At 42.3% G+C, this 20,134-nt stretch overlaps 4 protein-coding genes across 5 annotated transcripts in view; all 4 read right to left on the bottom strand.

Moving 5' to 3' along the window:
• Positions 1 to 1,029: 1,029 nt before the first annotated feature.
• On the bottom strand, positions 1,030 to 2,963 carry LOC143425025 (uncharacterized). Its single transcript, XM_076897467.1, has 4 exons — positions 2,591 to 2,963; positions 2,315 to 2,464; positions 2,131 to 2,244; positions 1,030 to 1,996 (listed from the first exon to the last, which is right to left on the bottom strand). The coding sequence occupies exons 1-4, from the start codon at positions 2,762 to 2,764 to the stop codon at positions 1,805 to 1,807; spliced, it is 630 nt and encodes a 209-aa protein (XP_076753582.1). The 5' UTR covers positions 2,765 to 2,963; the 3' UTR covers positions 1,030 to 1,804.
• A 212-nt stretch (positions 2,964 to 3,175) lies between these two features.
• LOC143425217 (waprin-Thr1) lies at positions 3,176 to 5,215 on the bottom strand. The gene is made up of 4 exons (XM_076897844.1): positions 5,002 to 5,215; positions 4,743 to 4,808; positions 3,377 to 3,550; positions 3,176 to 3,298 (listed from the first exon to the last, which is right to left on the bottom strand). Exons 1-4 carry the CDS (start codon positions 5,006 to 5,008, stop codon positions 3,207 to 3,209), a joined length of 339 nt encoding a protein of 112 aa, XP_076753959.1. The 5' UTR covers positions 5,009 to 5,215; the 3' UTR covers positions 3,176 to 3,206.
• A 696-nt stretch (positions 5,216 to 5,911) lies between these two features.
• Positions 5,912 to 7,401, bottom strand: LOC143425147 (antileukoproteinase). Its single transcript, XM_076897697.1, has 4 exons — positions 7,171 to 7,401; positions 6,885 to 6,978; positions 6,625 to 6,800; positions 5,912 to 6,539 (listed from the first exon to the last, which is right to left on the bottom strand). Exons 2-4 carry the CDS (start codon positions 6,947 to 6,949, stop codon positions 6,268 to 6,270), a joined length of 513 nt encoding a protein of 170 aa, XP_076753812.1. The 5' UTR covers positions 6,950 to 6,978; positions 7,171 to 7,401; the 3' UTR covers positions 5,912 to 6,267.
• A 1,827-nt stretch (positions 7,402 to 9,228) lies between these two features.
• Positions 9,229 to 20,134, bottom strand: part of Stumps (DBB domain-containing protein stumps) — a 33,899-nt gene continuing 22,993 nt past the window's right edge. The window contains exons 6-18 of one of the 2 annotated variants that reach the window (XM_076897717.1): positions 17,374 to 17,533; positions 16,847 to 17,234; positions 16,410 to 16,706; positions 16,185 to 16,320; positions 15,742 to 15,932; positions 15,431 to 15,503; positions 14,978 to 15,343; positions 14,375 to 14,800; positions 14,175 to 14,294; positions 13,995 to 14,089; positions 13,093 to 13,312; positions 12,444 to 13,019; positions 9,229 to 10,181 (exon numbers count right to left, since the gene is read on the bottom strand). In XM_076897717.1, the coding sequence (XP_076753832.1) occupies positions 10,165 to 10,181; positions 12,444 to 13,019; positions 13,093 to 13,312; positions 13,995 to 14,089; positions 14,175 to 14,294; positions 14,375 to 14,800; positions 14,978 to 15,343; positions 15,431 to 15,503; positions 15,742 to 15,932; positions 16,185 to 16,320; positions 16,410 to 16,706; positions 16,847 to 17,234; positions 17,374 to 17,533 (3,065 nt within the window). In that variant the 3' untranslated portion in view covers positions 9,229 to 10,164. The remainder of the gene's footprint in view (positions 10,182 to 12,443; positions 13,020 to 13,092; positions 13,313 to 13,994; positions 14,090 to 14,174; positions 14,295 to 14,374; positions 14,801 to 14,977; positions 15,344 to 15,430; positions 15,504 to 15,741; positions 15,933 to 16,184; positions 16,321 to 16,409; positions 16,707 to 16,846; positions 17,235 to 17,373; positions 17,534 to 20,134) is intronic. The other variant, XM_076897715.1, reaches the window with a different exon arrangement.

Below are 20,134 nucleotides of genomic sequence, written 5' to 3' on the forward strand. Positions count from 1 at the left end.
CTCACCTCCTGATGTTGACATTTCGAATTCGCATACGCTGTCGAAGGCAGAGCTGAGAAACATCGGATCACGAGCGCGAGGCACGGGCTCCGATGATCCCGGGTAGAGAAGGGAAAATGGAGACGAAGGACGTCCCGAAGGTCGCTCGATAATCCTGGACAACGGATCACCGCAGTTCACCGTGAAAAAAAGAAAATCCTTTAGTCCCTCGTCAAGCCAGCTCTTCCATCGTTTCTGTACACGTACAGACACGAACCGGTCCGAAGTTGGCCGCGTTCGATTCTCGATTGCCAGCGCAGATTTCGAGCGCACGTCACCGCGCGCGACACACAGACGCGGCTCGTCGCGTTATCGCGGCCACGTACACACAAATAACACCGTGACGCACGTGATGTAATTTGAAAAGCGGGAATTCATATTCGATCGCTCTTTTGATCGATAACGCGCAATAGTTTTCAATTTGCATCCGTTATTGGCGGTAATTAAATAAAGGAACAGAACGCAGTCAGCCGTTCGTACACTGGCCGTGTACGATTCTTCGCATTCCAGTTTATTCGTTTGGGTATTTTACATTCGTGAACGCGTAACTTACACGCTTCTTAGAAATACTTAATGTTACTCACGTGCTCACTTATCCAGTTTACTTTGACCGATAATTGACGCTTTAATAGTTTCAAGGTATCCTCATGATTACGATATGCAAAAACTTTGTAACAATCGATAAACGTAGAAGCGAATACGAACGGCTGCGCAAAGGAATATTATCCTATCCTGCCATTTTTGTCCGACCTTATCGGCTTCAGACTAGGCTTATCTGGTTGTAAACAGAGAAATGTTACTTCGATTACTTTATCGACACTTCGAATGTCGAAAATTACGCGCGTCGAAATAATATTCATCTTTCCTTATACCACATAGTGACCATTTCCTGTTAACAAGCGCACTTATGAATCATACTTACGACTTATCGTTCGACACAGCTTTGCTTTCGTTCAAGGTTTCCGTCGCATTCGTTAATTACGCACGATATTTAATAATATGTTTTATTTCGTATCGCTACAAATTCAATGGAATATACGTTCTCGGTCTTGCAACAATAAAAACAATTAAACGAATCACTATCCGAGGATTAGTTTCCACATGTTTAGGCAATTAACGGATACAAATATTACACAGGTGTTAAGTATCGAACAAAGGCGGGCGAATGTCAGAGCTTTTCTAACTAATATTATGCCGATAGAAATTAGAAGTTTCGGTGTACCGATACGAGTGTAAAAAGTCAGACTCTATATGGTATTAAATGGTTATTTACATGGAATGTCACTAGTCGATACTAATATTCTAACAATAGAACGGATAATTGAAGCAACAAAAATAACAGTGTTGCCGTACTTTTTATAATGAATGTTATCTTGCCGTTACTGCATAAGTTATGCAAATAATTCCTCCTGGTTTCTGCCAAGAAACCAATAACATTCAGTATTTTTTACCGAGTTCAAAGTAATAAATTAAATGCATTAAAATACAGTATATCGATTGATCAGCAAGCGCGCTAAAGTATAAATTTAAACTCCTCAAGCAATAGTAGATATTCCTGACATATATGTATTTTACAGAAAACAACTCGAACATCCGTACAGGAACGCATAATAATTACTCGTGTACACAATGACTTTTGATTTCCTTTCAACTTTAATCGACGTTCCCTTTAGCTATAAAAAAAGATCGCGTTTACGCATGGACGTCGTTAGTTGAAAATTGATGATTTCTTATAAAAATTTTAATTGGTACATTTCTTATCTTATCAAGAGCTTAGTTTCGCCCCCAATGGTTGAGGTCTTGAGTTACGCTCGATTCTTTTCTGTTGTTGTTCGAACAATCGTTGTTCTCTTTCTCTTCGCTTCTGTTCCCTCAACGTTTTCGTCGGATCTCCAAATTCCTTTGCTGTTTCTTCTTCCCAACCTACAGCATTGTCCTCCCATTCTCCTAGTTCATTCTGGAAAATAAGCTGCCTTGTATTAAAAATTAAATTATACAGAGTATAATATATATATATATATATATATATATAAAGTCTCTAATCGTAACGCATGGGGTAAAATCATTACACCTTTTACTTTTTAAACTTACAGATGGTATAGGGTCACTAGCCATAGCAAACTTGGACGAGTTCCAGGATGTGTTCTCCGATGCCTTATCCTTAACTAGAATCTTTGTCTGTGCAGTTATCTTTGGCGTCATATCCTATAAACAGCATAAAATGTGAGAATGAAATGTTTTTGCAGTGGTAATAGAAACCGGTATCAACGGTCACCTCGAAGAAGTTTGGTTGCTGCTCTTCCGGTTCTGACGATTTAGATGCTTGCTGCCTGTACTGTTCGATCTTAGCTTGTATCGTATTGACCGGCCTATCTGGCACGACCACCACAGGATTTTCCTCCCACTGATCCCACTGCTCTGATTCCTTGAGCAAGCATCTTCAGTGATTACTATTATCGGAGTCAATGGTACAACAGGATTGACAAAATCTTTAAGTCGTTCCAACGTGTCGAGCTAGAAATACAAACGTGTAATAATAGCTGAAACTCACTGGTTGTGCGGTAGGGTTGTTCGAATTGTTCGGCACCACACCGACTGCGGAGAGGGGGATAGAATCGCAGGATGACCTTCTTCTGCGTCGAAGACAGCACATCGCTCGTCTAAATACTCCCAATAGAAGTACGACGAGGGCTTTTAAACGATTTACTAGAAACTCCACTGCCATCGTAAGATCGGCATCAGTCTAACCTCTTTCTCGACGATCGAAAAAAATAATAGTGATTATATTACAACGAATCAAGATCGAGCGATTGTCATTTTGTCAGGTAATTCCCAAGACGAAGTGATTCCGTCCTTGTGTCACTTCGCGCGTATACTTTTTAGAAATATCGATAATAAAGTACAAATTCTTCAATCGGAGTTACATGCATGTATGTATTTCTCGTTACATACAATAATAAAGAGATTATCGAGAGGTATCGATTGAGTTGTCGTTTCGATTATCGATCTATTTACAACAGGTTGCTATCGCTACGTTCGACTTAGCATAGTCCGATACATCGCAATTTAAATTTGAAATGTTCTTAAATGATGAGGGAATATAGATTTTTGTTAAACACTTTATTGAAAGATTCTAAAAACAATTAATTCACATTTAGGTGGCACATTCAGGTGCGAACGCATTTCTCGCGTTTCGTTCTACGATCGAACGCGCATTTCTCTTTTACGCCGCATTTTACCCCGGCACAGTAAACGGGTTCTGAAAAATAATTTCTGTTAGAAATTCGTTCGTCTTTTAAATCATTGGAATTTTACGATGTTCAATCAACTTCTCTACCATTCCATGATCCTTTGTATCCACTGCCAGTATTGACAGCACTCGCTTCAACGCATGACTCACTTCCACATTTATTTGGGCAGCATTTCTCATTAAAAGAACACTGGAAATCGGAAACGCATTTAGGCATACATTTCGAAACACTGCTTCTCAGCGGACAATGACCTTCTTTATCTGAAAAGAAAAAAAAGGATTTTAGTACCATAATCAAAAAAGAAAAGGCGTAACGTTCTATGAGCTGATTTCAGCATTTAATTCAACATAAGATATCACGATTATAAAATAGATCAATAAATATATATTAAGCAAACGATATAAAAAAACACCGCATAATTCATGTAATAATACTATTATAACCGGTACGTAAAAGGTCGTTTTTTACTTTTTACACTGTACTTAGATTCCGACAACACTACTTTATCACAGTAAGAGCACTTACTGTGACAAAGTTGTGTTGTTGGGATGTATATTTCAATATTTTTATTGAAATTGTATTGTGTATTTTAGTAATTTCATTGTAATCTATTTTATATCTACCACTTTAGAGATAAGAGAGAAAGATATATAAGAAAGCTATAAGAGAGAGTGAGATAGATTATGGCGATTCTACTCTAGAACTACTGGCGCCATCTCTCCGAAAAGTGCTCAAACTGTTCGCACAGCGTTATCGACAGCGAAGTGAACTACTGAAGACTACTAGCGCCATCTCTTGGAGGAGCACTGAAACTGGTCAGACATTAGTTTCACTACTTTCCGCAGAGATGGCGCTAGTAGTCTTCAGTAGTTTACTTCGCTGTCGATAACGATGTGCGAGCAGTTTGAGCACTTTTCACAGAGATGGCGCCAGGGGCTCTAGAGTAAGGCGGTAGCATCTATCTCACTCTTTCTTATAGCTTTCTTATATATCTTACTCTCTCTTACCTTTAAAGTGGGACATATAAAATAAATTATAATAAAATTACTGAAATATATAATAAATTACAATAAAACTACTGAAATATACAAGAATTTACAATAGAACTATTGAAATATACAATGAATTACAATAAAACTAATAATATGTATAATAAATTACAATATATTGGTTTTATTGTAATTTATTGTATATTTCAATAGTTTTATTGTGATTATTTATTATACATTTTACTAGTTTTTATAAATTATTCAAGCGAAACATTAGACATTATAATTTAGTAAAATCGAAGAGATGAAAAGTATGCAATAACTTTTAGCATAATTGAATCTGTTTACTAACCGAAAGATTTATGCAATAGTAAACGATAAGTTTATTGGTATTGTAATTTATTCAATGTTTGGTTAGGTTTTTATGGAAATAATTACGTGTTCGAATAATTAATTAACTTACGAGACAGTTGGGCAATCGCCGTGGCAATCAACAAGCACACTGCCAGTATTAGGGTAGTTCCTTTCCCTAGAGCAATACATAAATCATTATTCAGTACTGTACAGCTGTAATATTGTTTAAAAGTATAGGTACAAAACATTTCAATGCAAACGAAAAATATATCAACACCAAATGTATACACCAGTAAAAATCCATTTCCCATTTAAGAAACACTTTGCCCTATCGCAGCAGACAATACTTTTCCACGACAAATACATACTGTGCATTTTTCTTTATTCAGAATCTCTTCTAGCAATATTTCTCTTGCTTCGGTATCACCAGATTCATTCACTTCCAAGCAGCACTGCGCCTAATCTGTGCACGATGATAGCAGTCCAGCTTCTTAAATCTCTTCTTCCTTCCTTGTCTACCTGCCTGCCAACCTATCGTTAACTCCGTCGGTTCCACTTCTTCCTTCAACTCAGCGAAAGGTACACTGTTGCGAGCCGAGCGTTCTATCCGCGCTATATCACGAAAAATATAATATAAACGAGGAAAATGTCGCGATCGGTTGACTCGAGAATTTCCCAGCGTTTCGCAATCGTTGTTTCGGTTTAGGAACTTGCTTCGCGGTTGTTTTCTTTTTTTTTCGTCACATCGTCACGTTGCAGTTGAAGAGTTCGATGAATAACGCTGTTTGGGTATTTCAGTCGGATAAGCGAGCTCGCATGATTCATACGGATCTCGAATAATAGGGAACCTGTTCTCTGAGCGTTGATATAGGTTGGTCTTTATGAAAAGATTGTCTTGGATCAAGCGACGGCTAGACGGATATGAAAACGTGACTCACGAAGTGAGTAACTTAGGGATTGTAGCAAGTGAAGATGAAAGTACATTGGGTACCTCGTACGAATTAGGTAATGGTATGCTTCGTTCTCCTTTTCTTTTCTTTTTAATTAATGGAGTGTCGTGTGGATTGTGGAGTTTTGAAATTCGTTTTGAGAAGATTCTTTTGGGCTTTCATGTGAATTCGCTGTTAACGTTGATGACCTTCCTTATTTAGATTCGAGGAGATACGATCTTCAAGGCTCTATGCAAATTTTAGTTACTGGGTCAATTTATGTCAACGCTGCTCTGTTTGTACGAAGGAATGCGTCTTTCAGAAGATCTTCGAATTACTGAAAAATATGTTATTGAAAAATAAAGTGTCTTTATATCGTTTGAAAAATGTATTAAATACAATTACGTACAACTTATGATTAAAATAAGTTACGACTAAAATTCGCTTATCTACTTTTGGTCCGTGTTCTTATTCCAATGCTCGAAACTGTGCTAATAAATTAAGTAAACCGTTTAAGTGTAGGGCATTTTGAAAATTAAAAATTCGAAACTAAAAAGTTAAGAACAGAATCCTCAGGCGCAATTTTAACTTTGTACCAGTTAAAGATGCAGCACAAGTTTTCTGCAGTGGCGAAGGAATCTCGCAAACAAACGCCGTGCCATCGCTTCAACTGGTTTTACCACGAACTATAACTTAATCTTAGAATTAAAGGTAATAAAAGTTGTAAGGATTGTAGCTCCGGTTCCTGCCGTAGATGAAGGGATTCCTAGAGTTCATATATGACGGTTCCTCCGGAACTGCGACGGGTTCCGGGAAGTCCGCGTCCTCGACCTCCTCCACTTCCGGTTTCTGGCAAGCCAAAGCCCCGCAGCGATTTTTGCAGCACTTCAACGACCCCCTGCAATCGCTGTCAACGGTGCACGTTGGTGAACACACCCATCTACCCTTTGGTATCGCTGGACACGAGCCTGGTTTCACTGAACCAACACACGAAATAAGAAAGAAACTCCAAAGCCGAGCGTGAAGCGCTTGATACCATTTATTCGCCAATTCTCGCCGTACCTGTCGCCGCTTCTTTCCTCATAGTCACAGGTTTCGCGCAAATGAACCCTCCACAGTTGGTGGGACAGCACTTGCCAATTCCTGAGCAGTGTGAGTCGGAGAAACAGGACTGGGTGCAGATCTGCACCGGTATAGGTGGTGGACAGGAACCTTTTTTTTGAGCAAACGGTTCGTACCTGAGAAAGATGTTATTTCGATCATGTAAAAAGTAATCCACTCGAAATAAAGTTATTTAAACGGGAGAAGATAGAAACACACACCTGGACTGGCCAACTGTGGTGGTCAATGCCAAGGCCAACGCGAAGGCCACCGAAAGTAGCGTCATCTCTCAATTATTCAACTCGCAGGTAATTGCTGAAAGTGTAGAGAATTGTTAGCAAATGTTTAAAGTGCAAATAATTACGATGTCGTGCGATAACTGCGGTCTGAAGCGTCCAAAGATTATCGTCAAAACGCACTAGAATCTGAATCCGCGCAAGAACTTTCAAAACACCACCCTTATCCGCGTTTCTTCTGCTAGAATTGTTTAATCACGCAGAAACTCACTGTGAAACCGTCGTCTCGGGGGTTGGAGCACAGGTTGGATAGACGATTGATTACGTGGTCACGGATTCCTCCGTCTTGTCGAGGCGAGAGCAATTTCTCTCCTATATACGATCGACCCCCACTTGGCGTTAACCAGAAGCATGTGGCGATCACGTAGCGCGGCTACGAGATCGTTGGTCCTACCTCGGATGTCGAACCGCAACGGCAATTAAGCAACCGTTCGAAGGCAATTAAGAGAATGTCGGGGCCGGAAGAAAGATAACACGAGTGGACGAGAAGAATCGCGAGCATTCGCGACGAATGTTTGGTTCACGCCTCCGCAGAGGTAAACATAAAATACTAGAGGATGAGAGATATTAAACCCTTTTCACTTTCCGGATGCTGCTGAAATATCAATCTACGATCTTGGCAGACTACGTTTACCAGCGATTGAACATTTCTATTTCGATAGAAAGCTCGAGGGAAGCATGAATCTCTCATAAAGTTACGCTGGAACAAGTTCAATCTCTGAGAAGATCCTGGTGTCCCTTCAGAGTCGTTGGCTCGAAGGGATGGTTTCAAGACGAATCTTCAGTCGTTACGCGAAAAGGTATCTACATATCGAAGTGCAATTGTAGCTAGTTTATATCTTATTTCTATGATCGTTTGGAAGGGATACCTTTCTACACCGAAAACGGTTCGTCCTTCGTCGGGCTAATCACGAGTCGCACACTTTTCGAGAACCTCAGACTGTCCGGTTTCCCTTGGCCATCGTCGCGGACACGACGGAAGATCTTTCGATACTGTCGATGATTATCCGTCCGCATGTTTTATTCAGGTACGCGTCCGTCTATGTGCAAACGAACGTGACATCACGGTGTTTAACAAAGCGTTGTTTGTCACGCTGAAAGCACTTCAGTTGTTCGTTGTTGCCACTCGAAAAATCGTGTCCGATTGTCTGAAAAGATCCCCTGTACTCCCTGCAAAGTTACTCCCACGGCTGTTGGCAATTCGTTTAACGATTTATTGAATTTCTCCGCAAGTGTATAATGTGATCGTCGAAGGTTCGTGCGATTTTTAAAAAATAGCGGGTCCATTGTTAATCGACGACGTTTGCTTCCATGCCTTTTCTCTCCATTATTCATGAAATTTGCGTGAACGAGCGTAGCGCATTGCATAATTCAATCTGAGCGCGTGTGATTTCCCAGTGTGCACGATCGAAGTTACATCTTGATCTTTGAAATCTTCTAAATCGCTTCACGTCTCGTTCCAACGCTTGCAAGATCGTCAAATGATTCAGTCGTGACGAATATGGAAAATCTGTGAACCATCAATGACCGCGTCGCTGAAAAGTTTCATATTAATATCCGTATTTTAATTTTTCCGCGTACGAAACGCGGAATGGTTATAACGCGGAGGCTCGACGGATACATGCCCTCCGATCTTTCTCGAATCGTCGCTTTATTTGGTCGATATAAACATAAATATATAAAAAGGACCCGACAGGTCCAGTAGAAAAAGAAACGGTTTCGCACTTGAACTCTTAGCTGCTAGTGTTGCGATTGAAACGATAAATGCATTCTTGGTACTTGAAACACATTCCGCGCGGACTCGATCTTACAAAAGAAAGAAAGAAAACGGTGATTCCACGCCTGTACAGAGAACCGTGTATCCTATATAACGATCGGTTACAATGTGCGACGGTGCGAATTGTATAATCGATGACAAAACGATCACGCGACGCCTGGGTTTCGTTACACAGTCTTTTGGCGTCGGTGGACATTCGTTTCAAATCGTTTCCATACAGATCGACCTAACTTAGCTATAAAATGACGGCCGATTAAGCCTTTCCAAGCTGTGAACCGCATACTGCTGTTCTTCGTTAGCCAGCTGTTAACGGATACGTCCGTGACCATGAATCTGATACGGTGATATCAAATGATACACGCGTACCAGTGAGTTTAAGTTAATGGTAAAGTGAACAAATTAAGCGAATGGACAATTGTCTTCATTAGCGTCATCTTTTTTCCTTTTCCTAGTCCCGACCGGTATTGTCGATACGTGCGACGCAAGGTTTATTCAGAGAAAAGTGTTATTTACTACAGTATTACTTGTAACTATCGTTCTTGCGGGCCGCATGGTCGTAGCTTGGAAAGAGTTAATAGGCACTACGATAATAATACAGCGTAGGAGAGAAGATAGTATGTACAAATTACAGTTTTCGCTTTCCGCTAAACGATGAAACTTTGATTTGGCGCTCGCTAGCATTGTATTCGTTGTCGGACCATAGGTCCCAGCATTGATTAACTAATTAATTAATACGTAACCTACAGTGGGCGTAATTAGAAAGCCTCGAATGCCTGGCAACTGACAGGGGACATCGAAATTTAGAATTGAAATATTTAGATACTCTAAATCCTGGGAAATCTCGAAAGTTTAAGTCCGTATATTTGAGATCCCCAGAATTGTACTTAATCTAATTAAATTTATAAGGAGACATCCATTAATAATCTATTAATTCGCGTTAACGCAATTAAATGTAGCTGGACTATCAATAATAATAACGAATTAATAACTATGCAGTTAAAATACATTATTTCAATTCTCGCATTCGAGGCGACGTTAAACTAACAACGAGCGATAAACACGTGTAGCATACTAGCGTAGAAGAATCTTCTATTGATTAAGTAATGTCATCTTGAGTATTCAAATGTGAAGAAGAGAGTAAACAGAGAAAAAAAAAAAAGAACGAAAATAATTGTACAAAGACATTCTACATCAAGGCTTCCCCCTTGCGGGGACCGTCGCGAAGTGTGAAAAAATTTACATTTAAATACCCTACTAAATAATACTAACGATTACGACGAACACTGACGCCGAGTTGCTCGAAGCCACGCTCTATGTCACAATACTTGTGCAATAAGAAACGACGGTCGCCTTTACAGGATCCATCCAGCGTGGTTCGTGGAAACTTCAGCAGCAACGGTTTCGTTAAATAGCAACCGCGTGTTTCTTTTATTTCTTCGTAGCAACTGCAACAGAAGACGCAAGAGAAATGTCAGGGAATTTGAGGATAACGAGCTATATACAGTGCTGGACAAAAGTATTGGCACAGCATGATTGTTATGATAAAAATGCTTATAACTATGAAACAAATTGTTAAAAAGGAAAAATTTGTTTACACGTTTATTTATTTATTATTCTAGATTATTATTTAACAGAAACAGTAATATAAATAAAGTGATATGCGAAATAATAACAAAAACATATTTATTGAGCGTTTTAAGCATGGACAAAAGTATTGGCACATTATACAAAATTTAGTGTAGTTGTATCTCTCCGAAAAAAATCCGATTGTCACTTGATGGTATAGGTAGGGGATTCCCTGATAGTCATTTTTTCTAACAGTCATCCTTAAGTTCAGTCGATTAGCAACATAGGAAATATAACAAGCAACAATGTCAAGAAGAGGGAAAGAAACTACAAGTGAAGAGAGAAAAATAATATTAAATTTGCACAAAATGCGAAAATCTTATAGTGAAATAGCAAAAAGTGTTAATAGAAGTCGATTCACTATTAGAAGTGTCGTAAAACGATTTGAGAATCAATCAGATTTCAAAAGTAGGAATCGAAGTGGACGTCCCTCAAAGTTAACAGTTAGAGAAAAACGGAAAATTGTAAAGGAAGTGAAAATAAATTGTAAATTAAACTCATCACAACTTAGAGCAAAGTTAAATGAAGAAAATAAAAAAGAAGTAAGTTCGAAAACTATACGGAGAGTGTTAAAAGATGCGGGATATTCTGCGTGTGTCGCAAGAAGGAAACCATACATATCCAAGAAGAATCGGAAGATGAGAAAAGAATTTGCAAAAGAATTTATAAAAAAGGATCCCACATTCTGGAATAACGTATTATTTTCAGATGAAACTAAATTTAATATATTTAAATCAGATGGCAGAGTATTAGTTTGGAGAAAGCCAAATACGGAAATGGATCCACAACATTTACAAGCCACTGTGAAACATGGAGGAGGTGGAGTCATGGTATGGGGTTCCATTGCAGCGTCTGGGGTTGGCGAATTAGTATTCATAGATGAGATTATGGACAAATATGTATATTTAAATATATTAAAGGAAAATTTATTTAAAAGTGCTAATAAATTAAATCTCCCGCGTGATTTTTATTTTCAACAAGACCATGATCCAAAACATACTGCCTATATTGTACGACAATGGATCGTTTACAATACCGCACATACATTAAATACCCCACCCCAGAGTCCAGACATGAATCCCATCGAACATGTTTGGAATGAATTAGAAAAAAAAATTAGAAAATATAATATAACAAACAAAAACCAATTAAAAGCTATTATTTTACAAGAATGGAACAATATAGAGCCGGATTTTACAAAAAAATTGGTAACTTCAATGCCAAAACGATTGAAGGAAGTTATCATGAGGAATGGAGGGCCAACCAAATATTAATTTTTAATTTCTAAGTACTTTCAATCATTTGTGCCAATACTTTTGTCCATGCTTAAAACGCTCAATAAATATGTTTTTGTTATTATTTCGCATATCACTTTATTTATATTACTGTTTCTGTTAAATAATAATCTAGAATAATAAATAAATAAACGTGTAAACAAATTTTTCCTTTTTAACAATTTGTTTCATAGTTATAAGCATTTTTATCATAACAATCATGCTGTGCCAATACTTTTGTCCAGCACTGTATGTACTTAATCGGGCTAAACAAAGCCCGATTAAGTAATCAACCGTTGTAGATTTCGTTTGGTGAAAGAGATTAAGCGGTGAATAATTAACGGAAGAGGTTGTTAATGAGCCTTTTAAATCGCTCGATCTAATTTTAACTCCCTGACCGCTTGTTCCATAGTTTTCCTAGGTATTTCATGTGGAGCATTCTCGTGATTCCTTATACAGTTAGTCACTGCATTCGAATCTTCAGTGATTCATTGCGTTTGACGCATACGATGCGGTTCATTCAAGTTATGAATGAACGGACCGTTCTTTTGGAGGGAGATTGATGAATTAACAGGAAGTAAATACGGTTATAACCGTATTTGTCCAAGCTAAAAATAGTTATTTTTAGTTCTGTGATACGATCCCCATTCGGCTTATGAGAGATCGTTAAACCACTAGAAGTACTTGAGAAGTCTGCTAACGAAACAGAAGGTATTCATAAAAGTCCTTCGAAAATTCATTGGATGACCAAAGTTTTCTACAAATGATACTATCAAACTTTCTATAAATAAATAAAAGAAGGTTTACCTCGTGGTGGAACAGGAGGAGCAGGCGCCTTCTTTGTGGCGCCAGTCTTGAGATCCTGAGAGACGTCAACGTTCATATATTCCGGTAGTTTACCGGTATCCGGTACGTCGACGCCCTCTGAACTGTTCACCAGGTCCGTCTCCACGTATTCCTCGTTACATTTACTTCGAGCTTCGCTCGTGGTTTGACCTCGCGCATCGTCGACCTTGGCCTCTCCTATTCGATCGGGAGTGCCGACCTTGGACGCGTTCTTCGAGGTCTCGCAGGCGTCTCCCGTGTCAGGGGAATGCCTTTGCTCGGTCTGGCCACCTTGGCCAGGTTCCTGGTACGAGCTGACTTGGCTGCTGGGAGTTACGTTTACGTAATTCGTAGGAATGCACATGCCAGCTGGTGGCACCGGCGCTGGGTTCAACGCGGAGGGGTTCACGTTTGCGTAACTGTTCGCCGGATGTCTGGTGGCCTCCGACTCGTCTGCGGTCGCTGTGGACGAGTTTTGGATCATGTCCAGATACTTGGGATGGTCGCAAGGCGAGCTTGGCGTTTTCGGTTCTTTCAACGTGCCCTCCGTCTTGAAAGCTGCGAGCGATTGTCGAGGTAATTGAATGAAAAATCTCGAATCGAATCGATTCGGTAAAAAATGGATACTTACAGTGAATGGGTAATCCTGACGGAGGGAAGGCGATGTAATACTCGGTGTCCTCGGCTCTGGACGGAGGCTGCGAAGGTCTCAAGTCCAGGTCGTTTCCGGTGGAGGAACGAGGGGAGGGCGAATACCTGAGTGCAGGGGAGTATCTTCCGGTGAACGGTTTCGGGGCTGGCGGTATCTCGTATGACATTACGCCGGGCTTATCCTCTCTGGCATTTTGCAGCTGAAATAATTGATTGTTTTTATTCAGCAATTTTCATTTGATAATTGGTCAGTCACCTAGACAACACAGCGAGTCACATTACACTTCAAAAAGCACGATCAGATCTATTTTAAATTCCGCTTTAGAGGTAAGAGAGAGAAAGATACATAAGAAAGCTATAAGAAAGAGTGAGACAGACGGTACCGACCCTCCTCTAGAACCCCTGGCGCCATCTCTCCGAAAAGTGCTCAAACTGTTCGCTCAGCGTTATCGACAGCGAAGTAAACTACTGAAAACTACTAGCGCTATCTCTGCGGAAAGTAGTGAAACTAATGCCTGACCAGTTTCAGTGCTCCTCCAAGAGATGGCGCTAGTAGTTTTCAGTAGTTTACTTCGCTGTCGATAACGCTGAGCGAACAGTTTGAGCACTTTTCGGAGAGATGGCGCCAGGGGTTCTAGAGTAGAGTCGCCATAATCTGTCTCACTCTTTCTTATAGCTTTTTTATATATCTTTCTCTCTCTTACCTCTAAGGTAGCCCTAGAATGTGGTGTTCCCGCGTACTATACAACCATCGATGAGTACGGACGTAAATGGCTATGGAAGTGATGTCACGCGACGCAGGTAACATCATAGTGCTTTTACTGTGACTAAGTTGTGTTGGCGAGGCAAATATACAACGAAATGTAGAATTTTTTAACTAACTCGTCGGTCCTCAGTGTCAGAATGCGTTCCACTGTCGCCTAAACTGGTTCCGCTGCAGCCGCTGGCTGTGCTCATTCTGCCAGACGAAGACGAGCCTATGGAAACAAAAATGTACATCGCGTAAAATATAAGTCAGAAGTTTTTTTACTTGAATAGAATTTATTATCGTATAATACTTACTCGACACACTACGAAGACTTAAGCTGCTAACTGGTCTACGGTCAGCCAACGCTCCATTAACGATCTCCACTTTGCTGGTCGACGAAGAATCGTCGCTTCCATTAGCATGGTCTTTGGAATCTACAAAGAGACGCAACGAATTTAAGTTCATTCTAAAGACAAGACACTATCCATGGGATATTGACTTTTAAGCTACCAACCTTTCTTCCCCTTCGAGAAGAACTTCCTTATTCTGTCGAACGGAGTAGGAGCCTTCATTTCCTCTTTCATCCTCTTTTGTATCCTCTCGTACTCCTCCCTCATCGCGGTCAGTTGTCTCTGTTTGTCTTTGAAGCTCTGTTGGACGTCGTTGCGATTCCTCCAGTTCTCAACGAGACGTTCCACTTCCGCTATCGTGAACACGTTGTTTTTAAAGTCGTTTATGATTTCCAGTAACTCGTCCTGGGGTCCGGACGGTTCCCTCGACTTGACGCTGCTGGAGTTGGAGGCCGCCCTGCCGTACGCGTACGAAGACATGCCGTTCTCCTCCCGAGCAGGCATCGAGTGGCAATCTGGACGATTCTGCGTGGGTGTTCCTGCTCGGGACGGCTGTTGGCTTGCTACGTTCGACGTCGGTGTTTTCAGCACTTAAATATTCAAATTCCAAGAGATAAGTACGCAACATAAAATTTCTATTAGAAGCTAATCAATTATGAAAATGAAAATATTTAATTTTCAAAATACCCAAGCTCAAAAATTGAAACTGAATGATTCTGGTCGCACGTGGGCCTCGAGATCTCAAGATCAAGGGACGAAACACTTACCAGCTGGATGCATTTTCATATAGCCTTGAAGAGGTAGATCAAGGCCGTTCAAGGTGATCGTCGTAGACGTTGGTGTCGACGGGCTGATGACGACGGGAGTCGGTGCTGGTACGATCGAGTAATTTGCTTCAATGGAGTTAGTGGTGGTCGGGCTAGAGGTTACCGGTAATTGGCCTGGCAAGATTAAAGACGTTATTGGTCTTGCGGCCGGTGGCACTGAATAAGCTTCGCTTAAAGGCCGTGGACGACAATAATCCTCCTTGTCGTTATTGGTGTCGCTTGTCGTGTTAGTCGTTGATGGATCCGCACCTAGAAATCGTTCCGTTTCGTTCTCGTTACTGCGGCATTTTGATACCACTTTCAAAACTGCTATACGAGCACAAATCTGGCTCTTTAATAGCAACATCAACGAAACGTGAGACAGAGATATTCTAAGTAAGGAGCGACACTCACTTGCCGCTTGGTCCGTGGTGGTCTCACTGATCACCTTCAGGTAGCTGTACATGTTGGTGAACTCGTTCATTTGCTGCGACGTCGTGGACGAGGATTCAAGGGCACGCCCGAAACATGCAAATCAAAAGCAAGGTACCAGTTAATTCGATGAGAACCGATTGGGGATCTGGTAAGCCGAACTAACTGCCAATAAGAGATGTCAATCAAGAACGATTGCGAGTGCAGTTGCGATTAGGAGTAGAGAAATACCGCGGAAGTACCGGTTCCATTGGACTAACATTGACGTCGCTTTAAAGGCGATGTTTTTGTACCATGTAGCCACGAAGCTGATGCGCAAGCCGCGCGTGTCCCGCCTGCTCCGCAAGATCCGCGGGTGTCAGCTCCGACACGTTCCTCAGATCGCATGCTATGTCGCCGCCTGGACACTCGAGAAGCTGCCAGGCCAGCCTCTCCAGCCCGAAACGGGCGGCGAAATGGAGCAACGTCGGATTCTCTTCGGGACCTGCATTCATCGGATCAATTAGTTCAAACGTATATTTGGTTCCTCGGCTTTAGAATCAAATTCAGATGATTTTAAGTTTGCAGATTAGAAAGTTCAAATTCTGTTACGTTTGGCGCAGGGTATCTGCCGAGATTCGGTTCGCGTCCTTACCAACTATCCTTCCTAACGAGCTCGGCAAGCACAACAAACGGCATTCGTTCATGAATAATTATTTCAATGGATCAATTAGAATCGTCTGAATGTTATACTCACTCGAGTGGACTTTTTGCGTGGACACCACTCCACTGGGTGTGGACAGGAGATTGAAATGCGGTGGCACGTTTCGTTGAAACGCGTGGACCATCCAGTTGTCCAGTTGTTCGCGATCACCCGGATTGAAGCCAAAAGTCTGCAGGCAAAATCGAAATTTCAATTTCGTTTTCAACTCTTTCGAATCATCCTCAAAGAATGGCCTTTCTAAAGATATCAAATTCTTACCTGGCACATGAATTCCAAGGGATTGTCGTGGGCCCTCAGGATCTGGTCGAGTTCTCTGAGCCTGCTCTCGCACTTCACTTGCCTCACCCCAAGCGGACATCCGTTCTTCGATATCCGCACACCGACCAGCATGGACACCTCGAGGCACCTCTCAGGAATGGAGAATTGCAGGGCGTAGGGATTCCTTCGTTTCACGTGAGCAATGTCGATCGCTTCTCCGCAACGGTCCACGATCACGGACACGTTGTCCTCGGGTCTTAAGGGATCGTTCAGCAGGGCGATTATTCTATTATGACCCTGCAAATATTTCCAATTAATTTTAAACCTCGTTACCTTATTCATCTCTCTTTGAAAATTAACCATTCAACCCTTTGCAGACTTACAATGTCTCCTCAGAGGGAACATTCGACCGCAAAGACTGAAATTCATTTACATACCAGTTTAACCTTCTTCGGATGAACGGAGAACGTGGTTTTGTCGCTCCTCAGCGCTGGTGGCGGCGTGGTGCCAAGGATTCCCACCGCGGCACCTAGCAGCTCGCCAACGAACGTTTCGTCCTGGTCCTTCACGAAGAACTTCCTCCACTGGTTGTACGAGACCAGGATCGATTTGTGCGCCTCGCTGATGTGGCTGTCGTGGACGCCTAGCATCATCGCGAGGACTTTGTCGGTGATCAATTGCCTGGAGAGGTTCGTCGCGTGTTCCGGTCGGCTCTGAATACGTTCCAGCAGTATCGGACAGACGACGACGATCTGCAAGCGGGCTGATCGGATTCTCTCCTCGCTGCCCGGTGATATCGACTCCTCGACGGTCAGGTGACGAACTCTGCGATTTGAGGCGAGGGTAATTAAGGATTGAATGAGCGATCGAGGCAAATATTGTGGTCATTAGTATAGACAGAGGCGTTAAGAAATTTGAAAAATGGAAATTGGATCAGGAGAAGTGTTTATCATTGAATAATTACTTGAAAGGCGGCCGGCCCTGCTGCCTGCTGATCTGTTCGAAGCACGCCGTGAGATAATTGACCCACAGGCTTGAAATCTCGCTGTCCTTGCTGGAGACGAACAGGACGTCATCTTCGGGGTGTGAGTCGATCTTCGACAGTCCGGTTGCTGAACGAGACCCTAGGATAAATTTGCAAAATCGTTTAAAAGTGAAAGGAAAGGACGAGCGTATGGAAAGTAAACGTTAATCTCGAGTAAATCGATATCCCTTTCGCTGTGCTAATTAACGACACGGCAGGAGTTGACTTCCACGCGCTATTAACGCGTTAAACGGGACGACACACCTTGCTTTAGCTTTCCTCCTCCTCGTAGTCGCGTCCAATTTCCCTTAATGCAACGCGGGACACGCAAGGGTAATGAAATAACGTCGTTCTAATGCGTTTGTTCCGCGTTAGTCGGGGAAACGACATCACGAAGCTGTCGCAATAATGCGAGCGACCGTCGACACGCGAACACGACGAACCACGAAGATTACCCACGATGGTACACGATCGTACGCGTCAGTCCACTTGCACCAGCGATCCATTACGATAAAAAAAGAAATGATAATCTCCTAAATAAGTGCACGCGTAACGTTTTCTTAATTTTACCAAGCGAAAGAAGAAGCGAACCGCAGCAGCTAAATTTTCAAGTTGCAAATCGGCAACCTTGAAACACGTAGCGCAACGAACGCGCGAAACCATGGCGAGGGGTTTGTCTAAACGTCTCAATGCAGTCAGCAACGAATGCAGCTCGCGATTTTATCGAGCGTATAATGGTATAATTAATGGGGTCGTTCGTTTTCCATAACCGCGATCGTTTCTCGTACAACGGGGCTTTTGTGCCGGCTGATATCGATATCTGGCAGCAGCCGACTGGAAACGCACCGGGGTTCACGATCCCTGCGGCCGAAAATAACCGGAAAGAGTCACATTTTTTCTTATTCTCCCTTTTTTGTTTTTTTTTTCTGGTCCCTTTCCGAGTTATAATAGTCTATCTGTTATCGGTTGTCGTTTGAGAGGTTTCGTAAAATGTTTAACCCTTTGCGCTCGAGAGGCGACTCTCAGTCGCCACGGCGTTTCACGCGACGATTCGAGCTTTTCTAATTACAAATTCTGATTGAAAGGTAATAAGTGAAGGGGGGAATAATTTTGAGGTGGAAACTATAGTGGAATTACGGGAAATTGGGATGCTTGACGCGGTCTTTCTGGGGTACGGAGGCTCTGAAAATAACTGGGCACGGGGTAAACTTTCATATTCTCCCCCCGCGCGGCTACGTTCTCAGTGAAAACCGCGGACAAATAAACGCGCTGTTAAGAATAGAAGAAGACCATAGTCGGCGCAAAGGGTTCGTTTCCGTGTCCGTAACACGTGGTTTCCATCCCGAAACCAGAACGTAACCTTCCACACCGTCGATTCTTGGCGCTTCGAAATTCTAAAATCTTAGAAATCTCAGGGGCGATCGTCATCGTGTCCTTTCTGTAAGTCGAACGATGAGAAAAATTCCGTAGCAACCCACGGACGTCCAACGTGCGCGGCTCTACTGTGCATTCGATCGATGTTCCTCCTTGTCTGATTTCAGTGTAGAAATTATTCTTTCGTGACGGGAATTTCTCTGTTTTAATAACGACGAACACGCAGAGGGGATTGGCGTCAATCAGCGTTTGAAAATCTTCCTTCCCGTACTTGGGCCGTCCGTGGACGCCATGCCGGCGGCTGTTGCGCTCGCTACGTGACGCGCGTGGCTTCCGTTTTCGGCGTATCCGGCCTTCCACCGAATTAATAGTCGCGAACGATTAAAGTCGCGGGGCCGTTATGCGTACTCTTCGTAACACGATCCTAGCCTGCCCGACAGGAAGCGCTATAACGGTCGTTTTCGGAAAATTGCACCGTTGCCATCGACCTCTTGCAACGGCGTCCAGTCGATTGCGTCTTGCGTTCCTCTCTTCGATTCGAAGAACGCTTGACAAAGAATTATGGAAGTCTTCTGCGTCAAATGTTGAACATTTACCAAGATTAAGGACGCGTAAACAATGTATTAATTATCGAAGATATTAAGCTGGCAATCGTTCGAGGCAAGGCTGTTACAGCCAAGCGTGTAAAACACGAAGAGACCCCCTTGGACTCTTTAATGCACCTCTTAATATACTTTTATATACAGACTATTCTCGTTCCTCGAGATCTCTGAATTGCCCGATCCACCGGCACTTCATTTTTCCTCCACTTTGTAAAGCCCTTCATCCGCGGTTTAATATATATCCACAGGTTGGGACAGAAAGGGAAACGAACGTTTCTTTCCAATACGAATTCTATACACGAAAGAAGATGTTTCAATCGATGTACGATTTTCAACTGAAACAGAGAATTCTGAAGGAGGGGAGTGAAAACAGGTCGGGAGAGACCGCGGGTACGTAAATTAAGAGGAAAACGAGACACTCACGGGTGATGTTGGACAAATCCAGGAACGTCGGTCGGTTTCGTCGCCGCGAGCGGGGTGTTTCGCACGTGTTCGCCATATTTTTCTGCGCCACGAACCTCTCGGCCATCTCTTTCGAACCCGGTGTTTCCTTGCGTCCACGTGTCCCGTTTCGCCCTTTCGAGTGTTCACGGACGGACTCTGCTCGCGGATTCACCACCGGTTCGCATTTTCCATGATCGCGCGTTTCAGAGGAGGGGTTGGAGAGACGTGTTCCCTTCGGGTAGAATCGCGCTCGGTCGAGGGTTCGTACGACACCTTCGATT

Source organism: Xylocopa sonorina, chromosome 7, assembly GCF_050948175.1.
Source record: "Xylocopa sonorina isolate GNS202 chromosome 7, iyXylSono1_principal, whole genome shotgun sequence".
NCBI lineage: Eukaryota > Metazoa > Arthropoda > Insecta > Hymenoptera > Apidae > Xylocopa > Xylocopa sonorina.